At 44.6% G+C, this 16738-nt stretch overlaps 2 protein-coding genes across 3 annotated transcripts in view; one reads left to right on the forward strand and one right to left on the reverse strand.

Moving 5' to 3' along the window:
* The window catches only part of LOC126520854 (pescadillo homolog), a 31663-nt gene extending 23127 nt beyond the window's left edge, over nucleotides 1-8536 (forward strand). Inside the window, exons 13-15 of one of the 2 annotated variants that reach the window (XM_050169654.3) lie at nucleotides 9-122; nucleotides 2826-3199; nucleotides 8440-8536. In XM_050169654.3, coding sequence (XP_050025611.2) covers nucleotides 9-122; nucleotides 2826-3199; nucleotides 8440-8505 — 554 coding nt within the window. In that variant the 3' untranslated portion in view covers nucleotides 8506-8536. The remainder of the gene's footprint in view (nucleotides 1-8; nucleotides 123-2825; nucleotides 3200-8439) is intronic. The other variant, XM_050169655.3, reaches the window with a different exon arrangement.
* Nucleotides 8537-13636: 5100 nt separating this feature from the next.
* On the reverse strand, nucleotides 13637-16419 carry Pdhb (Pyruvate dehydrogenase E1 beta subunit). Its single transcript, XM_050169664.3, has one exon. The coding sequence runs from the start codon at nucleotides 16115-16117 to the stop codon at nucleotides 15023-15025; it is 1095 nt and encodes a 364-aa protein (XP_050025621.1). The 5' UTR covers nucleotides 16118-16419; the 3' UTR covers nucleotides 13637-15022.
* Nucleotides 16420-16738: the final 319 nt, after the last annotated feature.

The following is a 16738-nucleotide window of genomic DNA, read 5'->3' on the forward strand; positions in this document are numbered from 1 at the left end:
AATGGAAGAACCTGCGGTGAGCGAAGGGGAGAGCATGGAAGAGGAAGGCACGGCTGAAGATGATGGCACTGCTGAGGACGACGACACTGCCGAGGAGGGCAAGGGCGGTGATGACATTCCAGGTGAGTAGCACAGTTGCAAGCAGAGGATTGGAGAACTTAATGACACAAGTTTTCAAACTTGTGGAAACTCCATTACATGTTTTTTGCATGTAAAGGGATGATGCTTAGCAAGTGTGGCCATTGGAAAACACTTAACTCTGCACAGAGTTGGAGATCTTTGCCTGCATCAGCGAATCCTTCGAAAGTTGTCCCGGTTGCAATTGAAACGCCAGCGGCACAAAGATTGTCAAACACAAAGTCCATGGAAGGAGATTGAGCACACACGCTGTCATTCTCTCCGGACAACACAGCTGTCTCAGTGCCGAGTGTGAAGACCACGGGGTGAAAGCAGTTGTGAAGTGTCTCTTGCGCAAACCGCCTTGCACGAGTCTGCAATCACGCCGACAGCAGACCTGAGTTTAACGGTGTAACCATGGCCGTTGTCTGAGCACAGCACTATGTCGCTGAGCGCGCGTGACCTGTGCAGAAGCTTCTGGTTGTGGATCACGCCTTATTCCATTGACTGCAGGATTGCTGTGGTGTTCGACGGCAGAAATTCAATCTGTATAGCCTTTAGGTCTTTGATGTGGCCATGCACAGCACAGTTGTCCACAAACAGCAGAACTTTTCAATTCTGCTGTACGAACCGTCTGCCCAACTTGCGAATGTACACTTCCAATAACTGCTGTATTATCCAGGCCTTCTTGTTGGCCACCTACTGAACTGGTATAGTTGCCCTCATTAAACGTCTTGGAATCTTTGATTCGCCTATGACAAACATAGAAAGATTCTTGCTTCCTGACATGTTGCTGCTGACGAGGACGGTCAGCCGCTCACCACTGTATTTACCGTCATGGCGGAGGTCACCAGCAAATGCAAGCAGTTTCTCCCAGAGCATTTTGTACAACAATCCAGTTTCACTGCAGTTGAATATGTTCTCAGGCGCAAACTGCTGCACAAAGACTAGCTTTCAATTCGGATACTGCGCGACGGTTGAATTGTTGACAGTGCCGCTTTCCCCGGACATCTTGAACTTGAGGTCATTGCAATTGTTGAAATTTCTGAGCCACCCATCGCTGAACTTGAAGTCCTCCACATGCATTTTAAGTGCAAAGGTCTCCGCCTTGTGCTTCAACATGTAACCAGAGACCGGGATTCACTTTATGACCATTGTATTTAGCCCAACGAGAAGCGCTTCCTCAAGCTTTGGGTAAACTCCCTGATTCGCATTCTCTATTTGAGTACCAGTCGACTTTCCAGCCCCATTTAAGATCTTCAATTAGTAGTTTTTAATGAAATTCTAAACAGTTTGCTTCGAAATTCCAAACTCCTTCCCCACGTCAGCTTGTGACCTGCCGCTTTCAACTTGCTTGATGACAACGGCTTCCTTTTCCATCGTCAGCCTACGATAGGGCTTTATGTTTAGAAGCCATGGGCAAAGATGACGAAGGTGTAGTCAATGCTATCGCTGTCAGCGGCAAATCCGCTGCATTAAAACCTTAGCACTAAACAGCGGAAAGCTTCTTTGAAACGTCAAGGACAGCACACAGCAGCACAACTTGATCACATAACTTATCACAAAGCTGACCAAACAACATGTCAATAAACACAAAAGGCTATGGCCTTAGCTACGGCTGGCTACGGCTGCCAAAAGGTTAGCGTGCGAGAGTACTTGTCTGAGGTTTCAATATGATACAGTGGCCGTGGTGCTACGGCTGGCTACAGCTAGAAGATCGGCGTGCAAGAGGGGAGATTCGAGACTACAAGATAATCAAAATGGTGGCAATGGATGCCACTTTAGACCTGTGGTTAGAGGTAAAAAGTCCGGAAAATCGGGCAGCATAGGGTTTGAATGTCCAAAATTTCAGACGTTCTTATACATTAGCTCTATGGCATACTTAACGGTGCTTCGAAGGGGTCTGATAATTGTTAAGCATGTTTTTGGGCACACCTATCCCAAACATTTGAAGATAGTGAAGTGAATATAGAAGTCTATTTAGGCAATGCATTACTAGCAGCTGTGAATATCAGCAAATGTGTGACAGCTGCAGAATAACTAATATTTTCTAATTAACTTGTTTACTTTGTATAATAATGCTGAGGCTAATGCAAGTAATAAGATATTCATCCTCAAACTGTTGGAATATGTGGGGATGTTCCACCTAGCTTTGCCCTTTATTGCATGATGGAGTCTGATCTGAGAAAATATTGGTGCACCACTGCTAGTGATGCACTGGTGAAAAAAAGGACATTATCTGCACTGCACGGTCTTTGAAATTTTGGGTTGTTCCTTGTTGAAGCACATGGTAATGCAAAGAATGGAAGTGGTAGATGGTCAGGTGAATGGAAGTGGCGGACGGTCAGGTTTTTTAATTGGTAAACAAGCGATAACTCATGGCGAGCGGGCCCTGTGAAACTAAATTAAAAAGAGCTGTTGTAGGAATTTTAGGACGGCATCACTGCATGTCTTTCATTTGTATGTCCTTTTTTTTTTTGTGTACTGAGCCTCCACTCATGGTACAGCCAATCTTTGGCAATTCCATAAGTACATTCTATCAATTTATGTTAACATTTCTCTTGCATCCATTTAACGATGCTGCACGGTTGATTAATGCTGACCACAGTTATGCGTTGTCATAGTGGCAGTCCTAAACCTGTCCGCTTGTGCTAAAACTGCAGTGACTACTAGATATTTCTGTGCAACCCATTCGCATTCTTTCTCAGCAGAATCGGAAGGCGAGCAAGAGGACGAGAGTGATGGCGAGGACAGTGGAGTCGATCAGCATGAGGAGAGTGAAGATGAGGAGGAAGACAGTGAAGATGATGACGAGGAACAGGTTGAGAAAAGCGCGAGCAGAAAGCAGCGGGCTAAGGAAGCGAAGAAGAGGAAACAGCCAGATGTGGAACCTGAGCCTGCTGTTGCACCCAAAAAACCCCTCATTGGCGTGCAGGCTGCCACAGTCATCCGTGAGGACCCTGAAAAGGTGGCTCAAAGGATCAAAAGTGAAGAGAAACGCCTTGCCGTTCTAATGATCCCCAAGAAGCACAAGCGGCTCTATGACAAGATAGTCTTTGGCCAGAAGCGCCGAGCGCGTGAGGTAAGTCGCGAGTTCACCTGCTTGGCTTTTGTGGTAAAAATTATAAAGGATGTTTTAAAAGTGAGCCAATAGCTTGCTGTCACCGCATGATCATCTACTGCTTGTGGTTCACTGGAAGCTTTTGGTGCAACCTAGCCGAGGTCGCTTGAAACCACTTGACAAATGCTGTTCACATTTTGCCCTCCAATCCTGCACAGTGAAACTCAGTTTTCTTGCACACTTATACCCGGGTCACGCAGGCATGCACAAGCTCCTTTAGGATAAGGGAGTGCAAGACTTCCTAATGGAGTTCAACGACCTGCCCGTGAGAGTTAATGACTGATATTGCGTAATGATTTCTGTTCCCATATTCGGCGGCATCAACATAGAGCACGTCTTTAGAGGTGGAAAATTGTTTTTGGAGAGCCTTTGCTCGCTGCCTCCTGCGCTGTTTGTGATGCACAGGGTGCATGTTTTTAGGAAGTGGGGGGATGCAGAGGTTCTCGTGTATGTGATGTGGAATGGTGTATTTAGTCTTGATGATGGGTGCCGGAGTGATAGAAAGAGCTTGTAGAATGTGTCGACCTGTTGCGGTGTTAGACAGTCTGCTATATTGTGAGCTTTTCTTCAATTTTATGCACCATGCCACTGTCAGTCATGAGTTGCCACACCGACCACTGCACAGCTAGCATGACAAAGGCTTCGTTTATGAGAACCCGACACAAGCAGGTCGAATCAAAAATATGGCTGACGGAGCTCGATGTAACTGCGTTTACATGAACTCGCTTGTCACAAGTCTGGACCATGACGGCCACACAGCATTGAGCCAAGACATAAATGCGTTCAAACTGTCTTCATGGGTCTTATCGCTACAATGAGATTGCACTGCACAGTACCTGTCTTGGCCTTGTCCTGATATTATTCCCGCTGCCAGTGCCTAAATTGCGACGTCATGGTGGTCCTATGCAAGTCTCAGCACTGGCGGGCCCGACACACCCCCGTTTGCAGTCAGGCTGACTGAGCCCGACTCGACACTTGTTCAGCCCAAACGGCTAGTGTTAACACGAACTCGACAGGCATATTCCAGCCCGACAAGCCGACTCGACCCGCTTCTGTCATGTTCATGTAAACACCCTGCAAGACGAGAAAAGCTAAACGGTCTAGGTTGAAAGTATTGTGTAGCAGCAAGCATAACTGTTGCTGAATTCAGCTTGAACTTTTCCTTAGTTCAATAGAAATACTTTAAATGTATACAACATGATTTTAATGCAAATACATAGCCATTAAATTCACAGCTTTACAACAAGCAGTATTGGCATGAGAGTACTCCCTTCAGCTGCTGAGGGAGTTCACCGATCTCCCTTGACCAAAAGCTCCGTTAAACTCCCTTAGGGGAAGGGCGACCGTGTGATACCCCTGACACATTTGCAAAAGTAATGTCCTCTGCAGTAAACCCCTTTTGTTACTTTGAAGGACGCTTTGCAGAAACAAGTTGCACTGATGACACATGGCACCGCACTAACCTCTTTAGGTGGCGCCTTAGTTAAACACTGAAAAAAAGAAATAGTAGTGCTTATTAGAGCAGCAAGAGAGAAAAAATTTCTTTAAATCTGCCTATGTTCTAATTCTTGTTTTAAATCTGCCTATTTAGCGCTTGTAGAACCTAAAAACATTTTTTTCCCGTCATTGATGGCTTATAATGCGCATACTCGTTTATTTTCTTCATATTTTGCATTCTCAGCAGCAATTTAAATAAACCCTGCAACCATAGACAGTCGGTGTTTTGCTGTGCATGCTGTTTATTATGCTGCTGGCATAGTACTGCTCACATTTCTGCCGTCCTTTTTCATGTTTGTGTTGTGCTGTGAGTCACGTGATGTGAGCGTTTGAGAGTGTAAGAGTAAATCTTCGCTGTTCGACAAATCGCATTACCGCTAAAAATTAAAACACTTTCGCGAGGTAAAAAAACATACTTATGGGGCACCATAGTCTTGTGACAGGTTTCCTTCTATTGACGAGTTGTGCATGCTGTATGCGAGAGTGCGCCCTTTCCACTCCAAAAGTAGGTGCGCGATCTGCTTTTTCAGCAAAGGATCTTTGCCGTAAGGGAGATACTCCTTTATTGTATGTCACTGCGCTTGGCTGCCTTTCCGGTTGCCCTTACCTAAAGGACTTTAGAGTGCCTGTTTGTCAGGGGTATGACTCCGTGTGCATGTCCCTCGAAATAACGACGGTGGAGTTAAGAGGAGTTTGCGGGTGCCTGTCTGACAGGGGTATTAAAGTTAACATTTAGGTAGAATAAGACGTTGACTTTTAGTCAGCCAAAAATGAGACCATCATTGTAGCATGTGGCAAAACTTGTGCAGCATTCATTATTCTGCAACTCCCTTGATGTGACATGTGCACACAAGCAGTTGAGCTGCATGCAGTAGCCATAGTGGTATGCATCACAGTGAGCCATACGTCATCTTAACTTTGGTGGTCTAGAAATCATATGAACAGCACAGCATATTGCTTGCTGGCTTGGTTGGATTTTGTCACTTTAAAGTATAAACCCCATGCAAGCGATCTTGCACGCGACAGCGATAAGCGACGCGATGGAGATGGCTGTCGCGTTCGCTCGTCGCCTACAAGTTGCACCCCATGCGAGCGATGACTTCGAGCGACGTCTCCCCAGTGTTGCCGGTATGAGGGCAGCAATATAGGCGCCGAAACTAGCGTGACGCGTGCTTTATTAACTTAAGTTGATGTATTTTACTGTAAAAAGCAGCATAAAATATTTCTGAAAGTCTTGCAGTAGGTTCTTATCCTTGCACCTATAAAAATTCTATCGTTTGCTCGTTCCGTGCGACAATCGGAAGTATGTACATCCAGTTCCGGCTTTGCGCTATTGGCTAGTCGCCCATAGCACTTCCGGGCGACGAGCGACGAATTCTAGATTTGCAAAACCAAGCGATCGCGCGACAAGACCAAGCGATCTGTTCAAGCGACGGCCCGATCCGTCGCGCGAACCCGTCACTCGTCGCTGTCGCGCACGAAATCGCGCTAATGGGGTTTAGCCTTAAATTTGCTCAGCGATAATAGTAGTGGTCAAGGTGTACTGAGAATCCTGACAGATTAGGCCAACTGTGCGCAGTGGGTCAACAAAACTGCTTTGTCATTTGTAATATACATACCTTAATACTCCATGCCACAGGTACTTTGTGATCCATTCTTGGAAACCGCACTCATGTTTGAAAACAAGGCACATGCTTTATTAATAAAGTCAACAATTACTCAAGCTGCCCGACCAAATTGTGGCACATATTAGGACTTCAGAAAACCTTGTTGTGCATTGGTTGTATCACACATAAGAGTGGTAGATCAGTCAACAATTAAGAATTGGTCAGAAAATTTCCATAAAGCTTTGAAAAAGTGATGCCCTGTGTAACAAGAGTTAGTCATGAAATCAACTAGTGTTGTAATGCGGACTTGTTGGTATGGCATCTTGGAGTGCCATTGTTGCGCATATAGATGAGGTAACAAGAAGGCACATGAAAGACACTGACACAGCACTGAAATTATATATATAGTCACAAAATTTATATTCATATCATGTTGCTGCATCCTTTGTACATTTCTTAGATGGCATCGAATATAGTATTTCACTTTTTGGCTTGTACATTTCTGTTGTGATTTCTCCACATGCGAGTTTATTTTATGTGAATGTGCAGCATTCTCAGCATGTGACAGTTGTGTAGCTAGTGTTTGCAAACTGTGCACATTGGTATTGCATTTGCATGAAATGTTACTAACCACTGAAGCAACATATAGAACAATGCCCACACAGTTCTGGCGGCATGCAGTTACTGCCACTATTGGAGCATGGCATTCCAAGCACCTGATTACACGTAGACATGGGTGCTAAGATAAAATCTGTGTAACAAATTTTGCAATGTATTGATAACACTGCGAGATTGAATTGTTTGGGCAGCGTACCTTTAGTTTCACGGCAAGACATTGATGACTTCTACTTCTCTCTTTTTAAGCTATTATGAACCGAATAGCTGTGCCATTGTCAACGAAATAGTCACCCGCAGTAGGTAGTAGAACCTGGTTTTAAGCATTACGGATACGCAGAAAATAAAATTTCAATTGCATCTCTTTCATAGAGCACTACTGTATGCAGAATTGCTTAATGCGAATGGCAATGTAGGATCTGTCTATGCATATAATTAGTTTTGTAAAATGATACCTTTGACACAAAGCCTGAATTTCCAGGCCTGTGAAGCTTCAGAATAACATTTGGATTCCTGTCATCAAATTCTGGTTCCTTGTGTCACTTCAGTTACTACAAAAGTGTTAAAAAAAAGGAAGTCACTGACGATTACGGTACCCCTTATGTGAAATTTGAGTGCAGCTCTATATACGTGTTTTCATTTCGCGATATATTGACTGGCACGGACAGTTTGTCTCAAGCGGTATGTTGCAAATGAAGTGAAGTGTGGCGCAACTGCCTCGCTAATCTGGTGATCGCGAGAGCCAGCGCATGGGCTCGATTCACAGCCGCCGCTGCTGACAGACCTCCCAGACGACGCACACTACTCTGGCGCCATCTCGTAGCCATCGTGCTGCACAATGCATTGCTTCTCAATCTCCGCTTTCCTCCTCACGTCTTTAATCTCGCGCGTTCGCTTTCATCTTTTGCCACAGGAACGGGCACCTGTGAGCTGCACTCTAAATCTGATATGTTAACATTTGCAGCCTTATTGATGGCAGTGCGACATGATCAGGATCTGTATAGATTGTCTTTGTAACCTCCCCCTGCTCTGACAAAAAGCATTTTGATAAATGCAAGACAGAATAGTGTCACAGTGTTCGCTGCCACTGTGTGAAACGAATCAGGGGAACTGAACATCTGTTGACTTTATATGCTAATCTCTTGACTAGTTATTAAGCCCTGTAATCTTATTTGGCTGGCACTCCCAAGAAAATGGATGGCGTGAGTGCTATTGTCGATGTGCAACTTCTTAATTAATCACTGTACGTCCCACAGAGAGGCTATGAGTATGGCTACCACTGGAGTTGTAATTTCCTATGAAGCAAGGCACATATTTATTGCTTCGCTACTACTATTGCTAGAGATTATAAATTGTAAAAAAAGACCTCGTTTACCTGATGCTTGCCTTGGGGCTTCCATATCAGCTTGGAATTGTAGTTTACTTGACTGCGCTCCGGTGTTACTTAGACTGACTGTTCTCACTTTTGTGTGTGCATTACAGGCAGCAGCATTGAAGCAGAAGAGGGAGGAGATAAAGAAGTCTTCAAAAAAGGCAAAAAATAAATAAAGAACTCACTGAGGTCATCCATGTAACATACTAGGAGACTGAGGAAATGTCTGTTTTCACATATTAAACACTTTTTCAGGACGTCAGCCATTTGACACACATTGACTAAAAGTTGTGAAGTACCCGCCGGTGCATTTGCTAAAGGAGATTATGTTAGCATAATTTTTTTATAGACTTGAAGAAAGCACGTACATTCTTGGCCGAATGCGTGAGATGACTGTACGCATGCAGTGAAGACAATATGGCTTTCAGCAGGACAGTGTGATGTAGCTTCTGTCAGTGTGTTTGTAACAAGGCGCAAGGCTTTTTGACCTTGCACAAGTGCAGTTATCAAGTGCACGTGGGTAACACTTAATTCAGTGATGTGAAATTTGGCCTTGTATTTGCAAACGTTCCTAACCTCTTTGATTCCACAAGAGTGGGGGGCAGTTGCTGAGCCATAACATTGTAATTGAGTGCTTTCAGCAAATACTCGACAGAATTCGAATGCCGAGGAGCTGTATTGAAGCGGAACAACTTCTCAAGATGGGGAGTGGGAAACCCTCCAGTTAAATGAGAAATCGATAAAGTTAGGCACGATTCTTTTCTTTGTGGCATATGCACAATCAATATTCTGTTGTCCTTATGTTACCAATTATTTCCTGTTTTTATTGTTTATTGAATTTGTCTTTGTCACGTGTAGCTTTTGTTCTTTGTGTGGCCAATCCTCATGGGTATGAGCCATCTTTCGAGGCCACATCAACAATTGTGAATGGAGGGGGCAGGGTCACCTTGATCACATGCTGCCACACACTAAGGTTGGTGTCAGTGTGTAATCAGTATAGTAGTGATTAGCGAGACACTGACAGCATGAAATGCTTATCGGTATGCTTTCAAATTTCTCACTGGTTTAACTGTTTTGCAATACGAAATAAGTGCATCCACTGTAACTTAGCTAACACTGTTCTTGTTTCAAGTTGAGGCACGTTACCAGCAAGTAGAATGTCACAGGCATGTCCAGATGCGAGTGTCGTGAATGCCATTGACCAACTGAGACAAGCATTCTTGCTGCTGTCATCTCTAGCCAAGTGTTATTCAAGTGTTATTGAACACTGTCAAAGTAGTTGGAATTGTGACAACCAAGGCTTGTGGCTTACTGTTCCAAGTCCCAATATAAGAAAGAATAAATTTAAGTATCTGGCCTTTCAGAAGCTACGTTCAGAGTGTGTGCTAGATGATTGACATTTGCTAAAGCAAAAAAAAATTCACTGGTATCATCCAGATGCCACTTGAAAAAAGCATGAATTTAATTATACTTCCGATTAAAATGTTAAAGTTGCCATATTGCTGCTGCTACATTGCCACTGTCAAGGCTTTGCATTTTGGCTTAGGCCATCGAGCCTGTTATGCAGCAGGTGTTCTAAACCTTCTCATCTGAAAGCATGTGAATATCAACGTTGACTAGAGCACTTCATGGGCCTGGGCCAACCTGAAAGCCCGGGCCCGTGGGCCGAGCTGTCCGAAGTGTTTTTCAGTGGACCCAGGCCGAGCTCTGGCTTGAGGCCCAGGCCAGACTCAGGCCCTATCACTAAAGGGCATAAGTCAGGCCTTCGAGCACACACGAACGTTATGGATTGCATGGTCCAAAGCATTCAGTGCCAAGCTGAAGTGACATGTGCAAAGAGCTGGCTCTTAGTGTACCTTAGCAAATAGAAAATAGAAAAACAGATGAATTATTTTCTTTTGCACTGAAACGAACATTGTTTCTGCGTAAGGAAAAATAAATTATACAAAAAACCGCTCTTCAAACCATTTCTTTCTTATTGCTCTTGCGATTGCGCAATTGCCAATTTTGGTACTACTATATAATTTTGGCGTTAATGCAAGGGTGCCTCTTTCTACTTGTGCATTTATTTTATGCTGTATGCTCGTAAATTCGACTGTTTATATTTCTCTCTCTCTCTCTCTCTCTCTCTATATATATATATATATATATGTGTGTGTGTGTGTGTGTATTATACGCACACACACACGAACAGAGCCTAGACAAGCTGCTGTTTTTTCACGAGAACGTGGAGATTTTTACCCTTTGCTGGCTTTCGTACAATCCTATTTTCATGGCATCATTTTTGGGTGCAGTCTATTTTGTGTCACTGCGCATTATTTAAACATATTTTCTATCTTTATTTCATAAAGAAAGCATGGAACCTTTTATCTGGGATAGCCTGAAGAATGGTGTCCTGGTAGCTCGATTATATCATTTACATTGTACGTTGTGATTATGTTCAAGTCTAAGTCAGAATATGAACTTTTTACATTTCATCTGCCTGCAGTTCACCATATATAACCTTGAGCTTTTTATCTTCTGCAACGAATTAATAATCATGAACCTCTTTTAAGAATTTGTAATTATAGTATCCAACGTGAAGTGTAGATAATAGCATGAATGCCCTGGGTTTGCTTTTATCCGCTTTTTCATGCTAGCTGTGCACTTTGTTTTAAAATCTTTTCCTATGTTTTATTGTCGCTATACTTTTATGGTAATGAACTTTATGTGCTGCATAAGCAACATTTCATATATATTTTGGCGCATTACATGCCAAAACCATGGTAGGATTACGAGGCACGCCATTGGGGGGACCAGATGAATTTTGACCAACAGGAGTTCTTTATTGTGCACCTAAATCCAAGTACACAGTTGTTTTTACATTTCGCACGCATCAAAGCGCGGCCGCGATGGCCGTGAATCGAGCCTGCATCCTATAGATTAGAAGCGCAACAGCTCAACCGCTAAGCTACTACCACCGGTAAAGCAACATTTAAATGCATGTACACACCAGATTTTCCATCTGATCGCCCTCTACAAAGGGCAAGGCAGCAATAATAATCATCGAATTTCCTCCAGTGTGCTTGAGCAGGGCCTGGTCATGCACATGTGGGCACTGGCTAAGCTTAGTAATGAACGGCTGGGCCCGAGTTGGGCCTGGGCTTAGTAACGCAGGCTCAGCGCGGGTTTAGTATCATGAGCCCGGGCTGAACTCTGGCTTCATAAAGCGGGCCCAGGCTGGGCGGGGGTTGAAAAATGAAACCCGTGCAGTGCTGTAACATTGACCGACACCAAATTTACCAATCTGACTGGTGTATTAGTCTCTACGCATACCCTTCGTAAATTCAAAAGCCATGTTCACAGTGCATGCTGGATGTTTCGCAATTGCTAAAGAAAAAAAAATGTAGTTGATATCATCCAGATGCCACTTTAACAAAACCTGGATTTAATTATACTTGGAATTAAAATGATAAAGTTGCCGTATTGCTGCTTCCACAAGCTCTTGAAATTGCTACGTTCATTGGCTTTGCATTTTGACTTAGTCAATCGACCCTGTTATGCAGCAGGTGTTGCTAAACTTTTTCATCTTACAGCATGTGAACTACACCTACTTTGACTGACACTAAATTCACCAATCTGAGTGGTGTATTAATACACTTTGTAATTTCAGAAACTGTTCCAGTGTGTGCTGGACGTTTGACACTTGCTGAGGCAATAAAATGCACTGGATATCATCTAGATGCCACTTGAACAAAATGTGGATTTAATTACAATTGGAATTAAAATGATAAGGTTGCCGTAGTGCTGCTGCTACGTGTTCTTGAAATTGCCACTGTCAAGGCTTTGCATTTTGACTTAGTCCATTGAGCATGCTATGCAGCAGCTCTTGCTAAACTTTCTCATCTGATAGCCTGTGAACAACATCAACGTTGACTGACACTAAATTCACCAATATAGCTGGTGTATTAATACCTATTGTAAATTTAGAAGCTACGTTCACAGTGCAAGCTGGTTGTTTGACACTAGCTAAAGCAAAAAAAAATGCACTGGATATCATCCAGATGCCACTTGAACACAACATGGATTTAATTATATATGGAATTAAAATGATAAGGATGCTGTATTGCTGCTGCTACATGTTGAAATTGCCAGTCAAGGCTTTGCATTTTGACTTAGTCCATCGAGCATGTTATGCAGCACGTGTTGCTAAAATTTCTCATCTGACAGCGTGCAAACACCATCAATGCTGACTGACTAAATTCACCAATCTGGCTGGTGTATTAGTCTATGCATACCCTTTGCAATGCCCTATGATACCTATTCCATGCTTTACATTTGCATTGTGCCGCTACCAACATTATTTGCATTTTTAAGACAGACACTTGACTTGTTGAAGCATCAATCCAGGAACTAGTTAGCTCAAGCTGCATCTCAGTTTCTTGTGCAGTAGCACACTGGAATGTAATGTGGATGGGAACCAGTAAACGACACCTCATGTGCCCGATTACTTGAAAGTGACAAGTGTGATTGTTTAGGGAAAACGGGGGGAAGGCGGGAGATGGAAATTCAGGACGATGAGCAAAACGAGAACAAGGTGAAAGCGGGAGCATGATTGTGGCGTTGCTGGCAGTCACCAAGTGCGCTCTGGCCCCAAAACCAAGCTTCTGTGAATAAATCCCCCCAGTGTCATACTTTGCGGCAAATGTGGAAAGGATAATTCACCTTTTAGTTTATTTTCTTATGCTTGTGTTTCATTGCTGCATGTTAGTGCCATATGAGAGATGCTGAATTTGAGGGAAGTAGTAACCGGGGCGATTTGAATGCAGTAGTGAGGAGCCTCCTAAAGGCCTAATGGTTTCCTTAGTGGTAAACACTGAGGCACTCTTTCACATAGGCATTTTAGCTCAGTGTCTAGCTCCTAGCACAAAGTGTACAGTCGGCATCAAAAGTTCATGGACCACAGGTTTGAAGAAAATGTAGAATTTTCGAGTGGAATGTGAACGTAGCCAGTAAAGCCGTTATATGTTGTTCACATATACCAGTATATAGGCTGGAACCCAGAATGCCAAACTGCTTGTGCAGGCTGTGGAATTATTCAACTTTTTCAGATATTGTGGTCTGTAGGCTTTTGACACCCACTTTGCTTGTCTTACTAATTCTTACTAATTGCTTGTCTGGCTCAGTGCACAAAGAAGTAAATGTGCAGAGCAACTTTTAAAAAACCCAGTAGTACATATTGAGATCAGAAATGTGTATGCTTAAGCAAATGCTGACCAAATGAAGCAGTGCATGTACAGGTAGAACAAAACAGCATTCAGGAGCCAATACTGTTGAATGTTTTTAATTTATAAACGGAAAAGGGCACCATTTTATGCTTGCACCAATTGGCAAAATGCTTCACGACCTGAGTTAGATGCTTCAGAGCAGTTGCGGTAAGCACAATTCAGTAGGTGGACAAGCAAACTTGTGAGTGGAGATGTCGCAGAAATCATGGCAGCAACTCAGAAATAACCCAGCAATGCCTTTTTGCACATTTTGCAAGACAGGCTCACATTTTTCTCAATTTCAAAGACTTTCTTGGTCACCATGCCCATCTGCAATACAGATGTTGGGGTCACATTGTGTGTGCACGCTTTTTGTTTGTGTTTCACTTGCAGTGTGATAACATCACAGCAGTCTGCTATTGTCTTTCCAATTTAGCTGTAATTGGGCTTTCGGGCTCCACAACACTGGTTCAAAACCAGCTTGAAAACATTTCGAAGATTATGGAATAGTGATTGTCAACTAAGTTGTGCACGCAGGACATACAACAGAGTGAGTTCAATTAAACAAGCTTTACACAGGTTCAAGGACAAAGTTTATCGTCATAAAAAATGCTGCTGATAGGCCTTAAATCTAAAATGGACATTGGGAAACGTGTTGACCAGATCCGAGTTCAATATAAATGGCACAGTTTCATCATCACCTATTAAGATCTTAAATCTAACATGAGCACCCTTTGCATAAATATCAAGCACCTGAATGGAGCCTGCACACACAACAGCCTGTAAATTTCAGTTTCATGATCCTCTTTTTGGCTTACTTTGAAGTGCCATGCTACAATCAAAACACACTGCAGGATAGCTGTGTTCACTTTGACCAAACTCAATAGCTTGTCAGCTTCTTGCTCACATCAATGCAATTTGCATGTTTGTCACAGCCAAAAAATACCTAAAGAATCCATGATTTCTATGGATATTCCGGTGAGACAGTAACCACCAATAAATCTTTTAGGAAAAAACAATTGGACTTCTGACAAGAAAGACTTCGTCTGCTGATTACTTTTTCTTTGCTCACCATTTTGGCTGTGCCACACATTGTGCACATATTTGTGTGTTGTAAAAAGCATGCGCGTAAAAATCTTTTGAGACGTCACTGCACTTGCAGCAATCTATAATGGCACAGCTCGAACTTTGCAACAAGGACAGCAGGGGTCACTCAAAGCACACAGATCACGAAGGGTCGGGTGGTCACCTTTCGCAGTTACAGCACACACGACTCTGCAGATTAGGAGGCGGCACTTAGTTCTGAAGCCATAACACTGAAAATCAGAACTATCTAAAAGAAAAGAAACACTGGCTGCAAAAACGAAGTGCAAAAATCAAAACTTGGTGCGAGCCGCCTTAATTTCGAGGAAGGACGTAGTACGGGATATCTAGCTTCGTAGTCACTTCACTGCATGTTCAGCAACTTCTTGACGGCTAGCACGACATGAGCTTCTGTGGGCACAGCCTCGTGCTCAAGCGTGGCTGCGTAGGGCATCGGCACGTCCGCGCCCGTCACACGAATGACGGGAGCGTCCAGGTAATCGAACGCGGGACTCTCGACGATGCTGGCGCAGATCTCTGCTCCGACGCCGAAGTGGGGCCAGCCGTTCTCGACCGTGATGAGCCGGTTGGTCTTCATGACTGACGCCTGGATAGCCTCCTCGTCGAGAGGCCGGATGCTACGAAGGTTGATCACCTCGCACTCAACGCCTTGGGTCGCCAGCTGCTTGGCGGCGTCCAGGCACACGCCTACCGCCTTGGAGTGCGACACTAGACTGACATGCTGACCGGGCCTCTCGATCTTGGCTTTGCCGATGGGCACAAGAAAGTCCTTGCTCTTCACCTCGTCGGACACTTCAAACGCGTGGCCGTACATGAGCTCGTTCTCGAGGAAGACGACGGGATCGGGGTCTCGGATGGCCGACTTGAGCAGGCCCTTGCAATCCTCCGCGCTGTAGGGCGAGACGACTTTGAGGCCGGGGCAGTGACCGTACCAAGCAGCGAAGCACTGTGAATGTTGAGCGGCTACGCCGGCTGCGTTGCCGTTGGGTCCTCGAAACACGATGGGCACCGCGATGTGTCCGGCCGACATGTAGAACGTCTTGCCGGCCGAGTTTATCACCTGATCGATGGCTTGCATGGCGAAGTTGAACGTCATGAACTCGCAGATCGGCCTGAGGCCGGCGAAAGCGGCGCCGACTGCGATGCCGGCGAAGCCCATCTCCGTGATGGGCGTGTCGATAACGCGTTTGTCGCCGTACTTCTTCCAGAGACCTCGGCTAACCTTGTAGGCACCGTCGTACTGGGCTACCTCTTCGCCGATCAGGAAAACCCGCTCATCGCGCTCCATCTCTTCGTCCATGGCCGAGTTGAGGGCATCCCGGACGGTGAGCTGTGCGCCTAGCGCACGCGTTGTGGACAGCGAACGACGTCCGAAGGCCAACGTTTGGCACTTCAGCTTGAAACTGACACCTTTAATAACGTTGCGCATCGAAGCCATGTCGATGAACTCTGAGTGATCTCGCACAGAGTGATCGAAGCCAAGGTCGGCGTGAGGACGTCGATCGCGCGGTCACACCGGCTCTAGCGGTTACTTCACGCCTTGGACTCGTCCGCCGAAGCTTGCCGTTCGCGGAGGAATGCTATAGCTTGCTATAGTTTAAGCACGCCATCTCAAAGAAATCCGCGCGGCGTGGTTACCTGACTGTGGACTTGCAGCGGCGAGATTACGCACGGGACCACACTTCTTGGGTTTTTCAACTGGATCGCATGCAATATATATGCTGCTTCGGCCAACTTACGCAGCGCGGCGCGCAATGTACAGCGTGATTTTAAAATTTGCCGCCGGAGGTCAGCACTTGCAACGCTTCTGCTAAACGGCGCGAAGTTTGTTTTTTCCTATTCCGTAAAGTTTGCTGCCCGAACAAGAACGAGTTTGGTTACGCGTCTGAGCTTATATGCATTTTACGCTTCATTGGCATAATAAGTCATGTTCACAAACGCTGGGCAGCGTATTCAATTCCCGTGAGTCTTAAAGCGAAGGCACTGCCGCAGCGGAGTGGGCGACACAGGGGCTCGCGAGAAAATAAAAGTAAATCGCATCATATTAATTGCTGATATT

Source organism: Dermacentor andersoni, chromosome 3, assembly GCF_023375885.2.
Source record: "Dermacentor andersoni chromosome 3, qqDerAnde1_hic_scaffold, whole genome shotgun sequence".
NCBI lineage: Eukaryota > Metazoa > Arthropoda > Arachnida > Ixodida > Ixodidae > Dermacentor > Dermacentor andersoni.

Coding starts and splice junctions, on each gene's coding strand:
- Pdhb (XM_050169664.3), bottom strand. CDS start 16,117: ATGGCTTCGATGCGCAACGTTATTAAAGGTGTCAGTTTCAAGCTGAAG.